The sequence below is a fragment of the Bradysia coprophila genome, unplaced genomic scaffold, assembly GCF_014529535.1.
Source record: "Bradysia coprophila strain Holo2 unplaced genomic scaffold, BU_Bcop_v1 contig_94, whole genome shotgun sequence".
NCBI classification, from domain to species: Eukaryota; Metazoa; Arthropoda; class Insecta; order Diptera; family Sciaridae; genus Bradysia; species Bradysia coprophila.
This window is the reverse complement of record NW_023504022.1, coordinates 9,379,403-9,397,629: the sequence shown is the minus strand read 5'-3', so window position 1 is coordinate 9,397,629 and position 18,227 is coordinate 9,379,403. Positions and strand designations below refer to the sequence as shown.

At 38.2% G+C, this 18,227-nt stretch overlaps 2 protein-coding genes across 3 annotated transcripts; one reads left to right on the top strand and one right to left on the bottom strand.

Moving 5' to 3' along the window:
- Positions 1-414: 414 nt before the first annotated feature.
- LOC119085330 (protein king tubby 1) lies at positions 415-5,771 on the bottom strand. 2 transcript variants are annotated; one of them, XM_037195712.1, is made up of 7 exons: positions 5,541-5,771; positions 1,927-2,119; positions 1,549-1,763; positions 1,339-1,480; positions 1,079-1,269; positions 873-1,010; positions 415-806 (listed from the first exon to the last, which is right to left on the bottom strand). In XM_037195712.1, exons 1-7 carry the CDS (start codon positions 5,580-5,582, stop codon positions 537-539), a joined length of 1,191 nt encoding a protein of 396 aa, XP_037051607.1. In that variant the 5' UTR covers positions 5,583-5,771; the 3' UTR covers positions 415-536. The 2 variants fall into 2 exon arrangements, with proteins under 2 accessions (XP_037051607.1, XP_037051608.1); XM_037195713.1 differs by lacking the exon at positions 5,541-5,771 and adding an exon at positions 2,386-2,570.
- Positions 5,772-13,587: 7,816 nt separating this feature from the next.
- On the top strand, positions 13,588-16,851 carry LOC119085317 (mannosyl-oligosaccharide glucosidase GCS1). Its single transcript, XM_037195698.1, has 4 exons — positions 13,588-13,724; positions 13,838-14,119; positions 14,176-14,333; positions 14,397-16,851. Exons 1-4 carry the CDS (start codon positions 13,722-13,724, stop codon positions 16,498-16,500), a joined length of 2,547 nt encoding a protein of 848 aa, XP_037051593.1. The 5' UTR covers positions 13,588-13,721; the 3' UTR covers positions 16,501-16,851.
- Positions 16,852-18,227: the final 1,376 nt, after the last annotated feature.

Sequence of the window (18,227 nt, the reverse complement as noted above, 5' to 3'; positions counted from 1 at the left end):
CTCCCCTTTGCTGAACAAAAACGAGTGACCAATTGATTAATTTTTTGGTTGCTAGAGAGGGTATTGGCTATGGAAAATGGTTTTGTTCAGAAAATGTGCAACGGAAAAGGCGAAGCTTGTATCGGCTGACTCTTGTGCTAAATATAGACATTACATCTCGTACAGTACAGTGATTCACCTCAGTTTTACAGAAAAACTATTAAATTACGGATTGCAGATGTGATGAAACAAATCCTAAATTGTCTTCAAGTACATTAAGTCCACTAGTCTCAACTTGTACATGAGAGAGAGTAAATTCAGGCGTATCAAATTTCAAAGAGTAAACTGTTAAAAAAATGCAATCGAATCTAGCTCGTTAGTTTGACACACCGTTTTATGTTTTTTAAAAACCGACCGATCAAAATTTGTATTACAAACGAAAGAATCTCTTACATGCTATGAGAACCATGATTCTAAATTCCTAACTGATACAAACGTTCTGTCACTTGGATATTGTTCTTTGTTGCAACGAAAATCTTATAATAATTGAATGCCGACTACTCACACGCCAATTTACCGTCGAAACTGGATAGTGCAATTGCGAACGCTTGCAGCGCACATAACGGATAACGGAAATCCATTGTGAAAAAGTCTTCCGACGTTCGGCCGAATTGCATGACAATGTAGTCCGGATCCGAGTCGTGAACCAATTGGAAATTTTTCACCGACGCTTGGGTGACGCGTCCATGAAAATTCAGCACATACGATTGGGTGTCATCGTTCCAGACGGGCGTTTTGTTGTGAAGCTCCACAATTTTGTCCATGTTCTGAAACAAAGCAATAAACTGGTCGGTTATACCGCTCCACGTACACTCGGATTGTCCTGGTCTTACTTTCGCTTTCCAACACTCCAGTAAGCCTTGATCGGCATCATCGGCCGAAGAGATTTTAACGCGTTGATCCTCCTCTGTCATGCCCGGTAATAGGACAGTCATATTCCGTGGACCTTTGAAACCTAATATGTTCGTATCCTGGAACAGATTCATCAACGGCATCAGAACAGTCTGTATTGGTTCTAATTGATCATATGAAAACTCACATATATTATGACTGCCATATCTTGTCGTGCCTGCTCTGAACTGATCTTACTGCCATTGTCATATACGAAAAATGTTGTGCCGAAAACATTTGAACGTAATTTACCGACAAAACCGTCTGCCTGTCTCGATAAATCCGTGGGATCGCAGCTGATTATGTAATTTGATGTTTTGCTCTTCTTCCGCTTTCGACCTAGAATCACATCAAACGATTTCCGTTTTACAACGCTCGAATGTGCATCACCGTCGACAATTTATTTACCGGCTAGCAGAAACACTTTCTTTCCATAGTCTCGTTCTAAGTGCAAATAATACAACGGAAACAGTCCACGGTCCATACCCTTTCTATCGCGCGTTATTCTACATTTGTACAAACAACCCTGAGATGCGGGTTGAACCACCCACTAACACAAAGGAAAAGAAAGGAAAAATTTAATGTTGAAATTGGCATAAGATTTATGCTCGTCCGAACCTGTTCCACCTGTCCAACTACATCACCTTCCAACTCATTCGTACTCTGCAAGGAATTTTTATTTTTGTCAGCCGGTGCAACTGGAATGGCTTTCGAGGAATTATTTAACGTTGAATTTGGAATGTCATTGCGATTTGGCGACGGTACATCATCCACCACCGGAACACTTTCGTCATCTTCATCGTAATTGGTAGCGCTTATTGTCTCGATTATATCTGTGTGTGCAGAACGATTTCTGTTTAAGTCTTTCAGTAAATAAAACAATTATGAAGCCGATCATAGATTGCAGTTTAGTTAGCACATCGATGTGAAGTAGCATTCAAAATAGTTTTATGCTAAGCCTACGATGCACACAATATACTCATTGTATCATCTTACCTTCATTACTGGGTGACGACGGTATTTGATCTGGATTGGATGGAGACATCATGAATTGCATCGGTCCGTCGTATGCGTGTATTTCTCGGCTAGTACTACGCACACCCGACATGGGTCGCATTTGTAAATCACTTGCTTGTACCATGCCTGGCGCTGCTCGTTTCTGTCTGATGTATGCTTCCATTAACTGTCGCTGTGAGACGAATTTTCAGAAATTTTTTGTTTCGTTTTATTGGAAAATTTATTTTTGGGTCAAAACTTAACAAAACTTAAATATTAAATACGAACGCAATCAAAAACGGTAGACTTGACAACATACATAACATTCCAACGAACACGATAAAACGTTTATATATACAACATATGCCTAGCTGCTATACGCTTTCGATTGTGTCCTTGGACTAGTAACACAAAATTTTATTTTTAATCTTTCGAATTAAAATTTGTGGAACTACCCACTTTACATTGATGAGGCGGGTGGCAGGGGAATGCTTTTGTCTCACGCGTGTTTAAACATCAATGCAAAGGACTGAAGAACTTAAAACCAACTAAATCATTGATCATATAGATCGCTCACAAATGTAAAATTACTGTGAACAGAGAGATGGAGGGGGAGATTATACTGAAAGTTTCTCTTACTGCACTTAACGGTTGCTGACTGATAACAACTGATCTTAATTTGTTTTACTCATCTGATAAACAGTCGAAAATTAGACATTCCCACACAATAGTCTTGACAGTGTGTGCTACGTATTAATCGGTTCGCATAAGTTATCAATCGGACCTAAAAAGTGGATATTTGCGTATCCTAGCATTGATATAGAACATATTTGAAGGCTTATGGTATCAGAATAGCATTTGTATTTAGTTCGTTACGACGCGACGGTATTTTTGTAAACTTTGGAAACCGAGGACTACTTTCCGCTGGAAAATATTTTCCCAAATTTTCCTTGATTTCCTTAATTTTCACACACAAAAAATGTATTTTGTGGAAAATTTGAATTTTTTTCTGAAAATTCGGGATTTGGGAAAATTTATGAAAATATGGAAAATGTCATCTCAAAAGTAGTTCCTGGTCAAAACACATGCAAGCCTACACGCACACATGTATTATCAATGTCGTTGATAGTTGTCAATTTCATCCGAATCCCACTAACCTCAATGTTTGGAAAATTATTTTAAAATTTTAATTTTTTTGAGGTTGGCTGGATGAATTTGACAACTAATTTGAGAAAAACCGCTATTTGACAATGATCTATTAAGTGGCTTTTTGAAATGTGTCAGCGTGTCATACGAGTGTTAATGCTAGAACCTAGGAGCAGTGCTATGGTCTCTGTGACTGAAACCTATATTCAAAGCCTTTACAAGGAATTGTAAAGTTTTACTTCAACTCCACAACAGTTTCGTGGATCAATAACATGTTCAAAAGGTAGCGTACGCTACGATAGCATGATGATTATTTTATTGACTGGATATAGACAAAGAGGTAAATTACATCTATAAATAAACGAAAAATTTCGATGTTTTTGAAGGTGAATACAACTAAAAGTTCTCACTGCGTCGCACTAATATCTTCATTTCATTTGGCCTTACCTAAGGTTCGCAATTTCGAACAATAAATTTCTTCAAAATTACACGAAAGCATGCAATAATGAAGTTTGATAAATTTGTTGGTGCAGGCATTTCGTATAAGTGAACGACTTAGATATGCGACTTGTATGCAGAAATCAATTTTCATTTCAGTGATGGTTTTTGAACTAGAAATCATGTTATTAGTACAAGCTTGATACTTGGTACACATTATATTTTTAGGCTGGTACGAAGTAGAGGTGAACACAACCGTATTTCTCCTAAAGAGGTAAGAAAACAGTTTTATTCTCCACCGAACTGTCATTAGGAAAAACGTCAACAAAATGTCGCTTTCTTAAGGCCTTTGAGTAGAGCATCAATTAGGGCTAATCACACCGCAAATATCAAAAATATCACAACGTAGGCGAGAAAATAGTCATTTTCTCACCTCACCTATTTTGTTAAAATGTCAACACGGAAAGAAAATAGGAAATTTCATTTTTTTGGTGAAACAACACGCTCGAAATGAAATTTCAAACTTTTTTGTTCCTTAGGTGAACATAGCTATGATTTGAACTTAGTATCTGCAACAGTTTCAACAAATTCATTTGACATTGAAAGTTTATCTTTACAGGCCAGTTTCGTTCGTATCGTAGACTGCTCATACAACCGGATATGAACCGGATATGAAGAGTTTCCACATAATTTAACCTTTTGTCACAGAGTTTCATCCTTCATGCAAGAAAATCGCTGTTAAAACGAGGCTTACGAACTGTATACTGTACATAAGACGTAACGATAGATTGTTGTAGGCAAGGCATTCCGTTTTATTCCTTTAATTGTGACCTACATATATATAAAAGAGCTTCCATCCAACGTCAATTAAGTTCTACTTCAACATCTTTGCTCCAATTGAATTGCAAGAAGCATCGTAAAAAATCGCACAATAGAGCTGCTGCAGTTATCTTGACAATAAGTGTTCGAGACATAGAAATATAGAGCTTTCTTTAGTTGCATTCGCTTCATAGGAAGCTCTCATTGTTGCAAAAACACTGAAACTCTCGTTCCTTATGTACCGTTTACACAATTTCATTGTCTATCGACTGAAATTCTTTTCCTAGACTATACCAACCAGGCTGATTACACGAAACGTTTTAATGCAATATTTATCATAATAATACCCGTGTTCTGTTTATTATGTTCGTAGGCAGGAAATTGGAATAAATATCGTTGAAGAGAGTCGCGTTTTTTTTGTTAGTGATAGTATACAATACATACTGTGTATAGTCAGTGACTATTATACGTATAGTATGCATACCAAAAACCACTATTGGAAAAACGTGTCTCTTATACCTACAAAAAGCAAACATTTTCCCGATCGCCTGTAGTGCCTGTACGCTACACGAGAAATTTCATTGATTATACAGTTCTTGATTGCAGACACTACGTTCGCACATAGAAGGTGAAATATTGAATAAACATTACGTTGTTTGTTCTACAACAATGTATAGATAGGGGGTAGCTTCCGGATTGGCATTTTAGAAAATGAAATTTGGGAATTTTCTTTATTCATTAAATTACAACTATCGGATATTACATGGCACAGTCCATAGAGTCGATTTAACGAATTTTCCGTAGAACTGAACTGTGGTATGCTTATACCTATAACACCTTGATCTTTATTAACCAACTAACTAACCGAGCACGCAACTTCAAAAGGTTGTTAACATAATAACAGTCACAGCATTAACACATTTTCGAAAGAATTTTTTTTTGTCAATCGATTAATCAACCTGAAGTGCAGACCACTCGATTAACAGATATAAATTAAAGCGCCGTAGCTCAAAATCATTAACTATCTAGACCGAACGATAAATGTAGAACAAAACCGAGCCCGTAAATAATTAAAATTTAGTCTTGATACATGCACAAATGGGTCAAGTATAATTATTTATAAGTTATTTATTACACTCGCAGTGTAGGTAGGTTTTTTCATTTGAAAATCAACCCCTTCCGTTAAAATGAAATCGTTAGCCACTTTTTACCTGCTGCTCTAGTTTTTGATGTCGACTATTTACCGCTGCCATTGTTTTATTCGTTATTTTATTGATATTTGCACAAGTTTTATTTAGTTTTAATGAAAAATAACTTAAAATACTTGAGCTTTGTTATTAACACTACACGCTTACAACATTTTATTTTTGTTTCGTCTCTTTTATTGAATTGAAGTTCGCTTCAATTTTTCCTTGTTGATGTTCGGTTGTGTGGATGTACAAGAATGACATTTAACATGCATAATAGTACTAGAACATTATGTCAGAAATTCAAAGCCGTTTGAAACTGAAGTCGGTCATGTTTACTCGTCCTGTTCATTTTAAATAATGATAAAAGAAATTCAGGTCTCACAACATATAGATCTTCTCGGTTTGCGAAACTGATGAAGGCACAAAACAGTGCAGTGGATTACTTTGACGATTTTTTGTGTGCAAACTAATCATAGTCAACCTCGCAAAAGCGGAATATTATTTAAATTCCTGTAAATGCAGCAACACATTTTCGACTTTATTTCGAGCTATTCAACGCTTTTATTTTCCTTAACTTTAAATATAAACATTTCACGGTTACTAAAACATAACATTCTATGAAGCTCAAACGAAATGCATCCAAAGATTTCATCCATTGCACTACACACGAATTTTTACTTGAACAAAACAAAATTTCAGCTGATTTCGTCGTTTACGACTCGTCAGTGCACCTTCGTCATGACCATGTGTATGTCAGCTCTTACATCTTTAGACTAAATCAAATCAATTTGAACAGCAAATATCACACCAAAATTTACCGTAACTGCAGGACAATAGACTACTGTGTACACACTTCGTTCGATGCTTCCAGAAACTTGTTATGAGCTTTGGTTGATTTTCCACAGAAAAACTATGACCGATTAAAAAGCACTAAATACAAACGATCATACTAACGATAATTACGTTTGATCACGGCAATTCGGAAGGCCAACCACACCTTGCTGTGTAATAAAGCACACAAAACTTATTTCAACAACAAAAAATGAAAAAAGTTGAGACGAATCTTCTTCTCAAGAACTTCCCTTCTTTGCGAAGTTGGCTGTGTTACGTTTGCACACAAATTTTGGCGTGCGATCTCACTGACAGTGGTCAACCGAAGAGATCTTCCACCTTTTTTACTTTGCCGAAATTTTTAATACTCACATTGACAGCTGTCAATTGGATGGTATAAAAAACGAATACGGCTTTTATTGATATTTGAAGATAGTAAAAGTAAAATTTTGGTATGTAAGAACTATACAAATCTGCCATTTAAATTTTATGTTTATGCACAGTGGATTTTTAAATATATATTTTTACGCACTAGAAAGGAAAAGTGACGTTTGTAAATATGAGGATCACACCTGTTAATAGCTCTTGTTCCTAGCTTGTTCCTAAATTAGAATTTTGCGCGTAATTTCTATTTAGGCAAATATCAAAAATCTCTATTTACGATATTTAGTAACCATGAGTCAAATGTCAAACTGACAAAAAGAAAATTGTTTCATCTCATGCAAAATATTGTGCACTTGCTTCTTGCTATGATCGATCTTATGGAAATCTTGCAATATTTAATTGACCAAATGCTTAAAATATGCAACTCACTCAATACAATACAACTCAATACAGACAATTTAGAAACAATTCATACCCAGAGATAACATAATAGATGGCGTTGCTATCTGCCAACTCTGTGTCGCTAATTTTTTAAGTTTTAAGTTTTTAAGTTTTAGGTCGAAAATTTGACGAAAATTTGATAAATCTCGACAATTTGACGAAAATCGAAAATTTGACGACAATCGCAAATTTGACAAAATTCAAAAATTTGACCAAATTTGACAAAATTCAAAAATTTGACGAAATTAATAAAATTGACAAAAATGTTGGATATGACGAAAAAAAAAAATCTCACGTGCAATAACATCAAAAATTCACACCAGTCATTGTCCAAGCGAGGAGCCCGAGTTTCACCCATTCCAAGGTCTCTATCTACCCTTCCACTTGGTAGATTTGTGCAGTTTTCTACCTCAGACTCGCCTCGCCAAGACCTTTCATTTAATATAAGCTTTAATAAAACGTCATGGATACTATGACGTTTTACTATACTACCAAACTTCTAAAAGCTCTATTTTTCCTAAAAGTACATGCAATTACCTTTCAAATGACACCCCACACGACCATGTAAGTTTCGTGTACCTCGAGAAATTTCTGTAAGAAAAGTGTAAGTTATCAGTCTTTTTTCGATTGAAATCTTCAACTGCACATATCTCAGTGTGGATGAATTTAAAACCCAACAAGACCCTATTTTTCCCATAAGTACATGCAATTACCTTTCTAATGACATCCCACACGACCCTGTACGGCTCGTGTAACTGGAGAAATTTTTGTAAGAAAAGTGCATGTTTTCAGTTTTCAATCACCTCCCACAGCCACACAAGATTCGAAGAATTTTTTTGAAAGTGGTTTTAGGTTCTAGGGACCAATACCAATTCAGGCACATATAAAAAAGTCCAATGGAAAATGCGTCCGATTTCAAGATTCTGTTTTTCAAAAGAATCCCTCTAAATGAAAGGTCTTGACGAGGCGAGTCGAGAGAGTCTGAGGAAAAAAGCTACACAAATCTACCAAGTGGTTGGGGAGATAGAGATCTTGGAATGGGTGAAACTCTGGCTCCTCGCACGGACAATGACGGATGTATACATTTATTAGGAACAAAAAAATCTGGAAGCTGTTGGAATAATTGGTAAAAAAGTGACGCCTTCAGAGACCTTTTTTCGCCACAAATTTCGGAGATGTGGCAAGTTCACATATCTACAATGTTCTGCAGTGCTTAAGCGTAAGCCCTCAGATTCTTTTACTCATCTGGATACACGCGAGATATCAAACAAAGTAACAATAAAAACAAAGTTTACGGAGAAAAATCTTCTTTTATATACTCAAATTAGTTAAAGTACAAATATGAAGCGATACCTTTCCCGAAAGTAATCGAATGGTCTTGGATCGTAAACTGTTTATAATGTAAACATTTTTTAGTCCAATATTCATCAACAGCAAACGGAGAATCGAAATCAATTCGAACCTCGTACACTTTATGCGGAAGAACGACCACTGGTTTTGTCAGTTTAGTGAAATTGCGAGGGACATATCTTCCTCCCAGAGCTGCCACGAATGGTTGCTCCAATAGAATAATGTCCGGTTGAAGTTCGCGGATTCTCAACACACCACGAAGCTGTCTGTTCGTCGCGCCGGTGATGATTTGGGTAGCTATTGCACCAAGCAACATTTTACTGCTTGCTTTAAAGCAGGTGATCTCGGACTGGTTCACAACCGATTCAGTGAATTGTTTCATCGACACCATAATGTGAACATTGTCATTCCACTTAATGGACTTAGCTCGCGTCTTAGACACAAAATATTTCAGTTCCATTTTGCTGTTACCACTCACAATGGCAATAAGTTCGACAAGCTCTTCACGGATAAACAAATCGCCGTATTCGGCCACACAAATGGAAATATCTTGGCGTTTCATTGCACCGAATTGTATTTGGTACAAACAATCGTTCAACTGCTCTCGAATATTGGTCATATTACGCGGATCCAAATTGTTTTTGATGCAGGCCACTTCCGACCATGAAATGCACGCTTCGAAAACGCATAATTCATCACAATCGAAGTTTTCGCAGTTGAGTATCATTTTTAATAAATCCACTGAGCAGTTCTTGAACGGCTCGGTTGAAAAGAATTCCTCCGGTTTCTCCATCACTTTATTGAGCACAAATTGACGAAAATCGATTCGATCGAAAGTGATTGCAAGCTCCAAAGCCTGGACGGCGATATCCATTGAAAATTTTTGCATGAGAAACGTTTCGCACACGGAAAAACAATCAATTGTTCCATATTTATTCACCAAATTCATCACTTCAGCTGCATTCTTGATGGTCAGCTTTACGTTAGCCAAATAAAAAAATTGTAAAAATTCCACAAATGCTTCCGCACTGCTGTCTGTGATGGATACGTCCCCTTCTTCCTTCAAATCTCCGTAAAACATTGATTTGAATACCGGGCTTCCCATTGTCAACATGTACTTGTGAGCTGGAACTTTTTCCTCGGTGCCATTTTCGTTGAAAATGAAATGAACATCAGCCGTTTCTCCGTCCAAGTACAGTTTACTGCACGATCGTTTACAAAATTGACTGTCCATATCGGCAATGACAGAAGACTTTCGTTTGCCTTCACCTTCTTCGCCTCCAGCCGTGGTATTATCGACGCCAATATCGCTCGTAGTATCACTCATTGTTGCAATCTTTATGCCGGTCGTAATTTTATGCGTTGATCAAACCGTGAATATTTTCAGAGCTGTCTGTCCGCAAATGGATGAAACACGATTAAAATGACGCAACTGATTTCAATGTCATTTGAATTTTGTTTTAGGAGAGAGGACAATTGATTTGAGTCGTGGTGATAGACGACTTTGATGGTGCGGCTGAACAACTTTTTTTGACAAGTACGAAAACATCCGGTTTTGTTAGTAATATCGAAAGGCCGTCGTCTCACGATTATTTTAAGCCCAAATTTAATAGCTAACATGTGCCTAAATGGAAAGTTTGCCCATATGATGTGTTGTAAACCTCGACTTCGACTCGGGTTGACAATTGTCATATCATTTACATTTTAAAACCACGAATTGTTTGTATTTTAATTAGAACAAGAGCGACGTGAGATACGATACTGCTCATTTTTTGAATTTGAGCTAGGAAGGTTGTAATACATTTTTCACTCGCTTCGCTCTCAACCATTATTATCATTCTTTCTGGTTAGTTTGTCACTGTACTGATTTGTAATGAGTCTGTTCAATTAAAAGCATCTATTTGTCAAAATTTGTGTGTGACTTCGTGATCAAATCAGAAGTGTCTTAACCTGTTCTCTCAGAACCTTGCTTATGATACTGCTCTTGGAGTGTATATTTTTCATTGACTTTTCATACACAAAAATGTTGATCTTCGGAAATTCATTTGGATAGATTTGCTTTTTTGACGCTCGCTTTGCGTTTCGTTCCCATCGCAGTCAACTGTGATCCCATAGGTGGACCGACCTGCTTACTGTCAGGAATCTTTATATACGCCTGCAATTTTGATAATGTCAATGGTGGACAATATAGCAATCTGACTGAATTTTGGTCCAAAATCAATATGAGCAAGTTTTCAGTTCATTTTGTGTCCTAAAATTCTGCTTCAAAACTTTAGGCGTTAAAATCTTCATAATAAGCTATTAGAAGAAATAGGAATTCATCTTTCGCATAGCGCATGGCGCTTTTCTATGGAAATGCTAGTCAGGGTTACTAAATATTTCAAGAATAGGGTTGTCCATGTACAGGCCACAAGGATAGATGATAAAACGACAAAACGCCATCTCACCAACTCTCGAGTATAACTCTATGATCTTTCGTCATGTATTCTATATTAATTATTGAAATAGTGCAAAATTTTAATGTGTCAGTGGCACCAAAAAGTCTAAACGTTTTTTGGGAGCTGATCCAACTGATTAGCATCATGTCATTTCTAGCATTTCAGCTCTAAAGTAACATTTTTTACAGGTCAATAGTTTTATAGAGACAATTTTGACAATTCAATCACCAATTTTTTTCAAGCATGACTTTTCACTTTCGCGTGACATATGAAGTTTTACGTAACGATTGCGGAGACCGGAAGAGTTATGTATTAAATAAATTTATTTCCTACTGCGGGCCGAAAGTGACAGATATGTAAGCCCAAGCTTCGGCTCACATTTTTGTGACACGCTAAAGTGAACGGTGAAACGTAATAGTATGTTACATACTTGGTCAAGTAAGTCAGTCATGATTGCACGAGTTTGAATGTGTGTGAGAGTATATATCTGAGAGTGAAAGTTTGTGGAACGAGTGGAGCCGAAGGCATATGACTCACTTATTTGACCAAGCATGTGACACATTTTATCACATTAGCGTTAGGTAACGTTGAAATCACAACAATAAATTTTGATCACACACACACAACACGATCGATCAATTATTCTCATTCTTCGATTATTTAAATACTGAGCTGCACAAAATTCAACTATAAAATTATTTACGATAACACTTTATTTATTCATCACAATAGGTTTCTTCCAAGGTCGTTCCAAGGTCAAAATGCCAATCGTCATCCACAGAGAAGCCGTTGTGTTGAAATAGATCAGTGTCAAATAGCGGTTTCTTCTCTTAAAAAGTGTCAAATGAGTTGTCAATTTCACAAAGCTAACCTCAAAAGATGTTTCGTTCACAGAGCCGCCCCTTGAAATGTATGAAAATTTGTGTGGCGTCTCACAACCCAATACTTTTTTTGTTCGATTTGAGGTTAGCTTTGTGAAATTGACAACTTATTTGACAGCTCAAACGACATTGACAATGATCTATTCACTTTGAAATTTTAACGAACAAATTGGTTTAAGTTGCGGTTATGTTTGCTTCTGTGGATGATGGTCGGTTTTTTTTCGGCCTGTCAAAATTCGTTTTTACCGTACGATGGAAGAAACCTATGGCATGGAGTTCGCCACAGTTGAAAATCTAAAACATTAAATTTTGAGAGAACAGTTGACTAAGCAATAGCCAAGCATGATCAAACCATTGATTTATTATCGGCATACACTTCGCCACATAAACAATGAGTTTTGAAATAAATTAAAATGGCCACACTTTACCATCACAGTTAGTAGGGTAAGTAGTGACTGTAAAGTACAGTGACCGAAAAGCACTTTACAATCACTGCAAACAGTGACCGTAAAGTACTTTTCCATCACTGAGTTGTGTTCAGTAATAGCAGTGATGTCAAGTGACTCTTACGAGAGGTAAGTGCATTTTCCCTGTCGCAAACAGTGATGTAAAGTGCACTTCACCGTGCATTAGCATGTATTGAACTAGGCCCCACCTTATGGGTGGGTCAGGTCCCTTGACTGACTGAATAAATATTCGTAACTTGACGGTTGCGTGTATAAAATCCTACAAGAACTGTCAAGTTACGAATTCTTTAAAGTTACGAAAATACGACAATCTGCACTCTGGGCGCCGATTCTCGTGAATTACCTTATGCGAATGTCCATACGATTCGTAACTTTTAAGATGACAACTGTCAAGTTACGAAATCTTAAATTCACGAGAATCTGCGCGCTTCTTATTTTCTTATAAATTGCGCATTCGCTTTATTATATTCCAATTTTTTTTTTCAGAAAGTCCCATTGTCTGCTATAAACGGTGGTGAAAATATTTCTTGATTATGTTTTGAACAAAAATGAAACTCGTGTGGATTACGGCCCTCGCTTCAGTACTTATCAAACAAAATTTTCTTGGAAAGTCGAAAATTACTCCGTATGATAAGGAGACTATTATTTAGACAGATAATCTGTTTTTTTTTGGAAATCCGTTGAGGTTTACTTAAGTTATCGTGTTATCAAGCGACAAGACAAAAATTCTTTTGGGAATATCTCAGAGATCACCCGTCCGTTATAACCCATCTTCGAACTTAACTTCAGGAATATAATTCCCCGTCGAACAAAAAAAAGTTTTTGGAAATTGAAAATTACTCGAGTTATCGTGTTATCAAGCGACAAGACAAAAATTCTTTTGGGAATATCTCAGAGATCACCCGTCCGTTATAGCCCATCTTCGAACTTAACCTCAGGAAAGTAATTACCCGTCGAATAAAAAATTTTTGGAAATCCATTGAAAATTACTCGAGTTATCAAGGAATGAACAAAGTGTGACAAACATTTTCTGTATTTAAGGTTTTTGGTCATACATTCATGTATTTTCAATCATAGTAGTGAACATTGTGTGACAGACATTTTAGAGTGTTTATCATCCGTAAGACCCATGACTTTCAGTCAAGGGAATAATTACGATATGAGTCGCAAAAATTCAAAATTTACCAGCCGAAAACTATCTCTATAAAAAATGTTTCTGTGTACACAGTAAGTTCTATTACAACTGTGAGGCTACCTACTTTTAGCGGCTCTGCTTATTTCAGTGAGTTGTCATCATTTTGTCATTAAAAGATAAACACACGACTTTTTCACTGATAAAATGCTTTTGTAGTTAATTCAATTATTCATTGATCGGTGAATCGATTCAGGGATAACATTCATTTGGTTTTGATGGTAATGACACAAGAGGAATTTTCATTGACCGTAGTTGAGATCAATACTTTCATTCATAAGTCACTGGTTTGGCAGAGAAAACGTCTTACATGTTTTCCAATTTCAATTTGCAGGCTCGACAGAGGAAAACCGTATCGACGGCTGCCAGCAATAGCGATAAATCCAAGTCGACTGCATCAACATCATCAAGAAATGAGAACAGTAGCAGCAGTTCCGCTAGAAATAAATCGGCCAGTCCCAAGCCTCAACCGAAATCCTCGTACAACCGGATAGTGGTGATGACACAATCGAGAATTTTCGTTGTTTTCGGCTGTTGTTGTCTGATTATTGCCTCGTACTTCACATATGTCGGATATCTAGAAACTCGTGTCAATACACCGTATGATGATCATAAGGTATACGTCGGTTCAGTACGGTAGCACGGGCGAATTCGAATTTCGTTTACTTGTAGATGGTCAACAAAGCCGGATTGGATGTTCCCGAACAGTATTGGGGCACTTACCGACCGGGAAATTACTTTGGCCTAAAGACACGCGATCCGAATTCAATGGTCGTTGGATTGATGTGGTTCTCAACGATACGCCTGAGGCCAGGTGGAGAAGGAATACGGTAAGCTGAACGAATACCCTGCAAGAGTAGTGGAAGATGAAACCCAATTGAAAATCGTTACAGTCACTGGTGCGAAATCGGTGACAATCTTGATCAATACGGATGGAACCAGCACGATGGAAAAACGTTCGGCGTGCAGAGAATTGAGGATCATCCGTTCAGCATCGAAACATCGTTTGTGAAATTTCCTGGCGGTCGTTATGGTGGGGACTGGACGGCGCGAGTGTCAGTAACAAATAATGCCCGTGATTCAAAGGAACCTATGTCGCTTATCTGGTATACGGCGATGGACGAGAAAACGGGTGGCATTTTAACAACCAACACACATTCTAAGTTGACCGGCATTCGCGGTGAAACACCCGGATTAGGAGAATTTGAATTAGAGATTCATCGATCGAATGGCTCGATAATACATCAGTCGTATCTCAGCACGGTGACTCCGAATCTTCAAGTTTTACGGCAGGTTGTGACGTCACATTTCCGTTTGGCCACTGACAAGCAAACTAATCAACGAATCATTACTCTACCCGGAGATGTACTGACTTCCAACACCGGTGAAATCCATCAACCGAATTTCATAGCGACGCTCATCACCGGCCGACCACCGTTTTCTATCGATATTTCATATCGATCAACTTCTGGTTTCTCCGTTTCGGAACTGGAGACTCGACCAGGACCGCCGATCAAAGAAAGATACACAGAAGCACTGGAAGCGAAACGGAGTCAATTCACTAGGACATTCGAGGACACGTTCAAATTAAAGGAAAAAGGCTACTCAGAGCCAGAGATTCGTTTCGCTGAGTCTGCCCTCAGTAATATGTTGGGAGGAATCGGATACTTTTATGGTTCTTCACGTGTTCAAAGTGTCCACACCACAGACCCAGTACCATATTGGAAAGCTCCACTATATACAGGCGTTCCGTCAAGGAGTTTCTTTCCGAGAGGATTTCTGTGGGACGAGGGCTTTCATGGACTGTTGATATCGTCTTGGGACGTCGGTATCGAATTGGACATAATGACGCACTGGTTTGATCTGATGAACGTTGAGGGATGGATACCACGTGAACAAATTCTCGGCGCTGAAGCGCTAGCCAAAGTTCCCGAAGAATTTGTCACACAACGGAATACGAACGCGAATCCGCCCACGTTCTTCTTAACATTAAAAATGATCCTGAACAAACATTCTCATGCATTGATGGCCAAAGGTCGGCTATCCATATTGGAACGATTGTATCCTCGGTTACAGGCTTGGTTCTCGTGGTACAATACCACACAGAAAGGTGACGCTCCCGGTGCGTATCGCTGGCGAGGCCGTGAAAACTACAGTCCACATGAGTTGAATCCTAAGACGCTAACATCGGGACTTGATGATTATCCCAGGTCGTCGCATCCGACTGATGATGAGAGACACGTCGATTTGAGGTGCTGGATTGCTTTCGCCGCAGGTGTAATGGCAGATTTGGCCCATTTGCTTGGTCGGGATGACTCGAAGTACTTGGAAACGCATTACTATTTGTCTGACAATTCATTGCTTAACTCAATGCACCTCTCTTATACGGACACCTATTCGGACTGGGGACTGCATACCGATGCGGTTACACTGAAACGTTCCCAGCAAATAAATCCAATTAGCAGCACATCAAATCAAAATATCGAACCGGCGCCGAAGATTCGAGTAACACTGAAACAACCGGAATTACGTTTCGTCGATTCGACATTCGGTTACGTGAGCTTGTTTCCGTTCCTATTGGAAATTCTCACACCCGATGCTCAACCATTAGCAAAGATACTGAAACAAATTCGAGATCCGGAAGTACTCTGGTCTGACTATGGATTGCGTAGCTTGTCAAAATCGTCACCACTGTACATGTCGCGAAATACCGAGCACGATCCACCATATTGGCGAGGTCAAATTTGGATGAATATAAATTATTTGGCGCTGAAAGCCTTGCACCACTACGGTAGTCAACCGGGTCCGTACAGTGAGGAGGCAAAACGGATCTACGTTGAACTGCGACACAATCTAGTCAAAAATGTGATCAACCAGTACAAACGGTCTGGATATATATGGGAACAGTATAACGATAGCACCGGTCAAGGATCCGGTTGCAAACCATTTACGGGCTGGAGTGCTCTGGTGGTACTGATGATGGCTGAGCAATATTAGAAATTTAACAAAGAAAAAAAAATTTCATCAAATTTATGACTGAGAGACGAGCCCTTCTTCATCGTCTATGTGATAAGTTCTTTTTTAGTGTGGTGGTTTGTGGCATTTTCAATCGGTAAATGAACGAACCCCAAAAAGAAACAAAACAAAAAGTTACAAATTGTTCTGCTGCTACGTTTAGAACATTAATATATAAATGATAAAGTAGAGAGACTACAAAAATAATATTTAGCCGAGCATGATGTAGTTGATGCTGTGTTTGATATTCTCAATTTTCTCCACCTACTTGTACTACTGTTTAGGTCGATACTACTACTTTCTGATGTTTTAAATAAACGGGTTAACACTTTTTACACTGCGTAGCCTTATTACTCTGTGTTCCCATCTCTGTCTGGTGAAGTGAGCTATAGATCGAGATCGTCTGTCGATGCATATTGGTAACTTATACAGCCCCAAGGTCTTTAACGTATTGTTACACTGAGGGATTCTTTTGAATTTCGACTGACCGAAATCGGCGCTATTTTTTTTTCGGGACTTTTTTATATATGCCTAGTTAGGCCTTGGTGCCTAGGCCCCAAAACCAGTCTCAAATATTTTTGATCTTCCATACTTGGCTGGTTGTAAGTGGCCAAAACTCGAAAAATGGGGTTTCGTAGTCTGCATTTCTTTTCCGTAAGGTGGTGAGGACACGGGCGTGTATGGGTTTGTTGGAAAGCTGAGGTCAAGTACTTCTGGGGCAAATATTAACTTCATAAAATTTGATGATAATCGGCCGAAAATATGACTTCCGGAAAATTTCTCAAAATCGATGTAACCTCGGTGAACTTTGCTGAGTGCTGTAACCTCACTAATGCAATTATTTGATTAAATTGTAACTTATTATGAATGTGGAGGACCTCAGCTTTACAGCGATACGTATATTTAGTAGTTTGGCGGAGTGAAACACACAGTTTTTATCTGCTACGTAGTCACGTACCAAACTACTAAATATGGATATCGGTGTAAAGCTGAGGTCCTCCACATTCATAATAAGTAATAATTTAATCAAATAATTGCATTAGTGAGGTCACAGCTCTCATCAAAGTTCACAGAGGTTTACTATATTCTGAGAAATTTTCCGAAAGTCATATTTTCGGCCGATTATCATCAAATTTTATGAAGTTAATATTTGCCCCAGGAGTACTTGACCTCAGCTTTCCAACGACCCCACACACGCCAGTGTCCTCGCCACCTTACGGAAATGAAATCCGGACTACGAAACCCCATTTTTCGACTTTTGGCCACTTACAACTAGACAGGTATGGAAGATCAAAAATATCTGAGACTGGTTTTGGGGCCTAGGCACCAAGGCCTAACTAGGCAGATATAAAAAAGTCCCGGAAAAAATAGCGCCGATTTCGGTCAGTCGAAATTCAAAAGAATCCCTCACTAACCTATACAAAGACATATTTTTAAGCGCCAGGAGGGCACTAACGACCGTAGACTGAATATAAATCTCAACCGTTTTAAATACACGGTAGAAAATCCGAGCGGAAAGGCCCTACACAAACAAAACACCTTAAGCATGGCAGAGTAAAATAAACCTGGCAGGAGCGGTTCATTTTTGAAACGTTAAATAAGGGACCTAATGCACTGTATGAAAATGAACTCAAATGATCACTGACATAAATTGAAAATTTTTATTCGCAAAACACAAAGGCCCCTAGTGAAAACAAGCTCTCCTGCCT

What these genes read in the sequence shown, in the direction of transcription:
- LOC119085330 (XM_037195712.1), bottom strand. Translation starts at nt 5,582, where the DNA reads ATGGCAGCGGTAAATAGTCGACATCAAAAACTAGAGCAGCAG. An exon ending in TAGTTGGACAGGTGGAACAG is followed by an intron (nt 1,481 to 1,548) that starts GTTCGGACGAGC and finishes CCTTTGTGTTAG; the next exon opens with TGGGTGGTTCAACCCGCATC. An exon ending in GAAAGTGTTTCTGCTAGCCG is followed by an intron (nt 1,270 to 1,338) that starts GTAAATAAATTG and finishes ATGTGATTCTAG; the next exon opens with GTCGAAAGCGGAAGAAGAGC.
- LOC119085317 (XM_037195698.1), top strand. An exon ending in CACCGTATGATGATCATAAG is followed by an intron (nt 14,120 to 14,175) that starts GTATACGTCGGT and finishes GTTTACTTGTAG; the next exon opens with ATGGTCAACAAAGCCGGATT. An exon ending in CCAGGTGGAGAAGGAATACG is followed by an intron (nt 14,334 to 14,396) that starts GTAAGCTGAACG and finishes AAATCGTTACAG; the next exon opens with TCACTGGTGCGAAATCGGTG.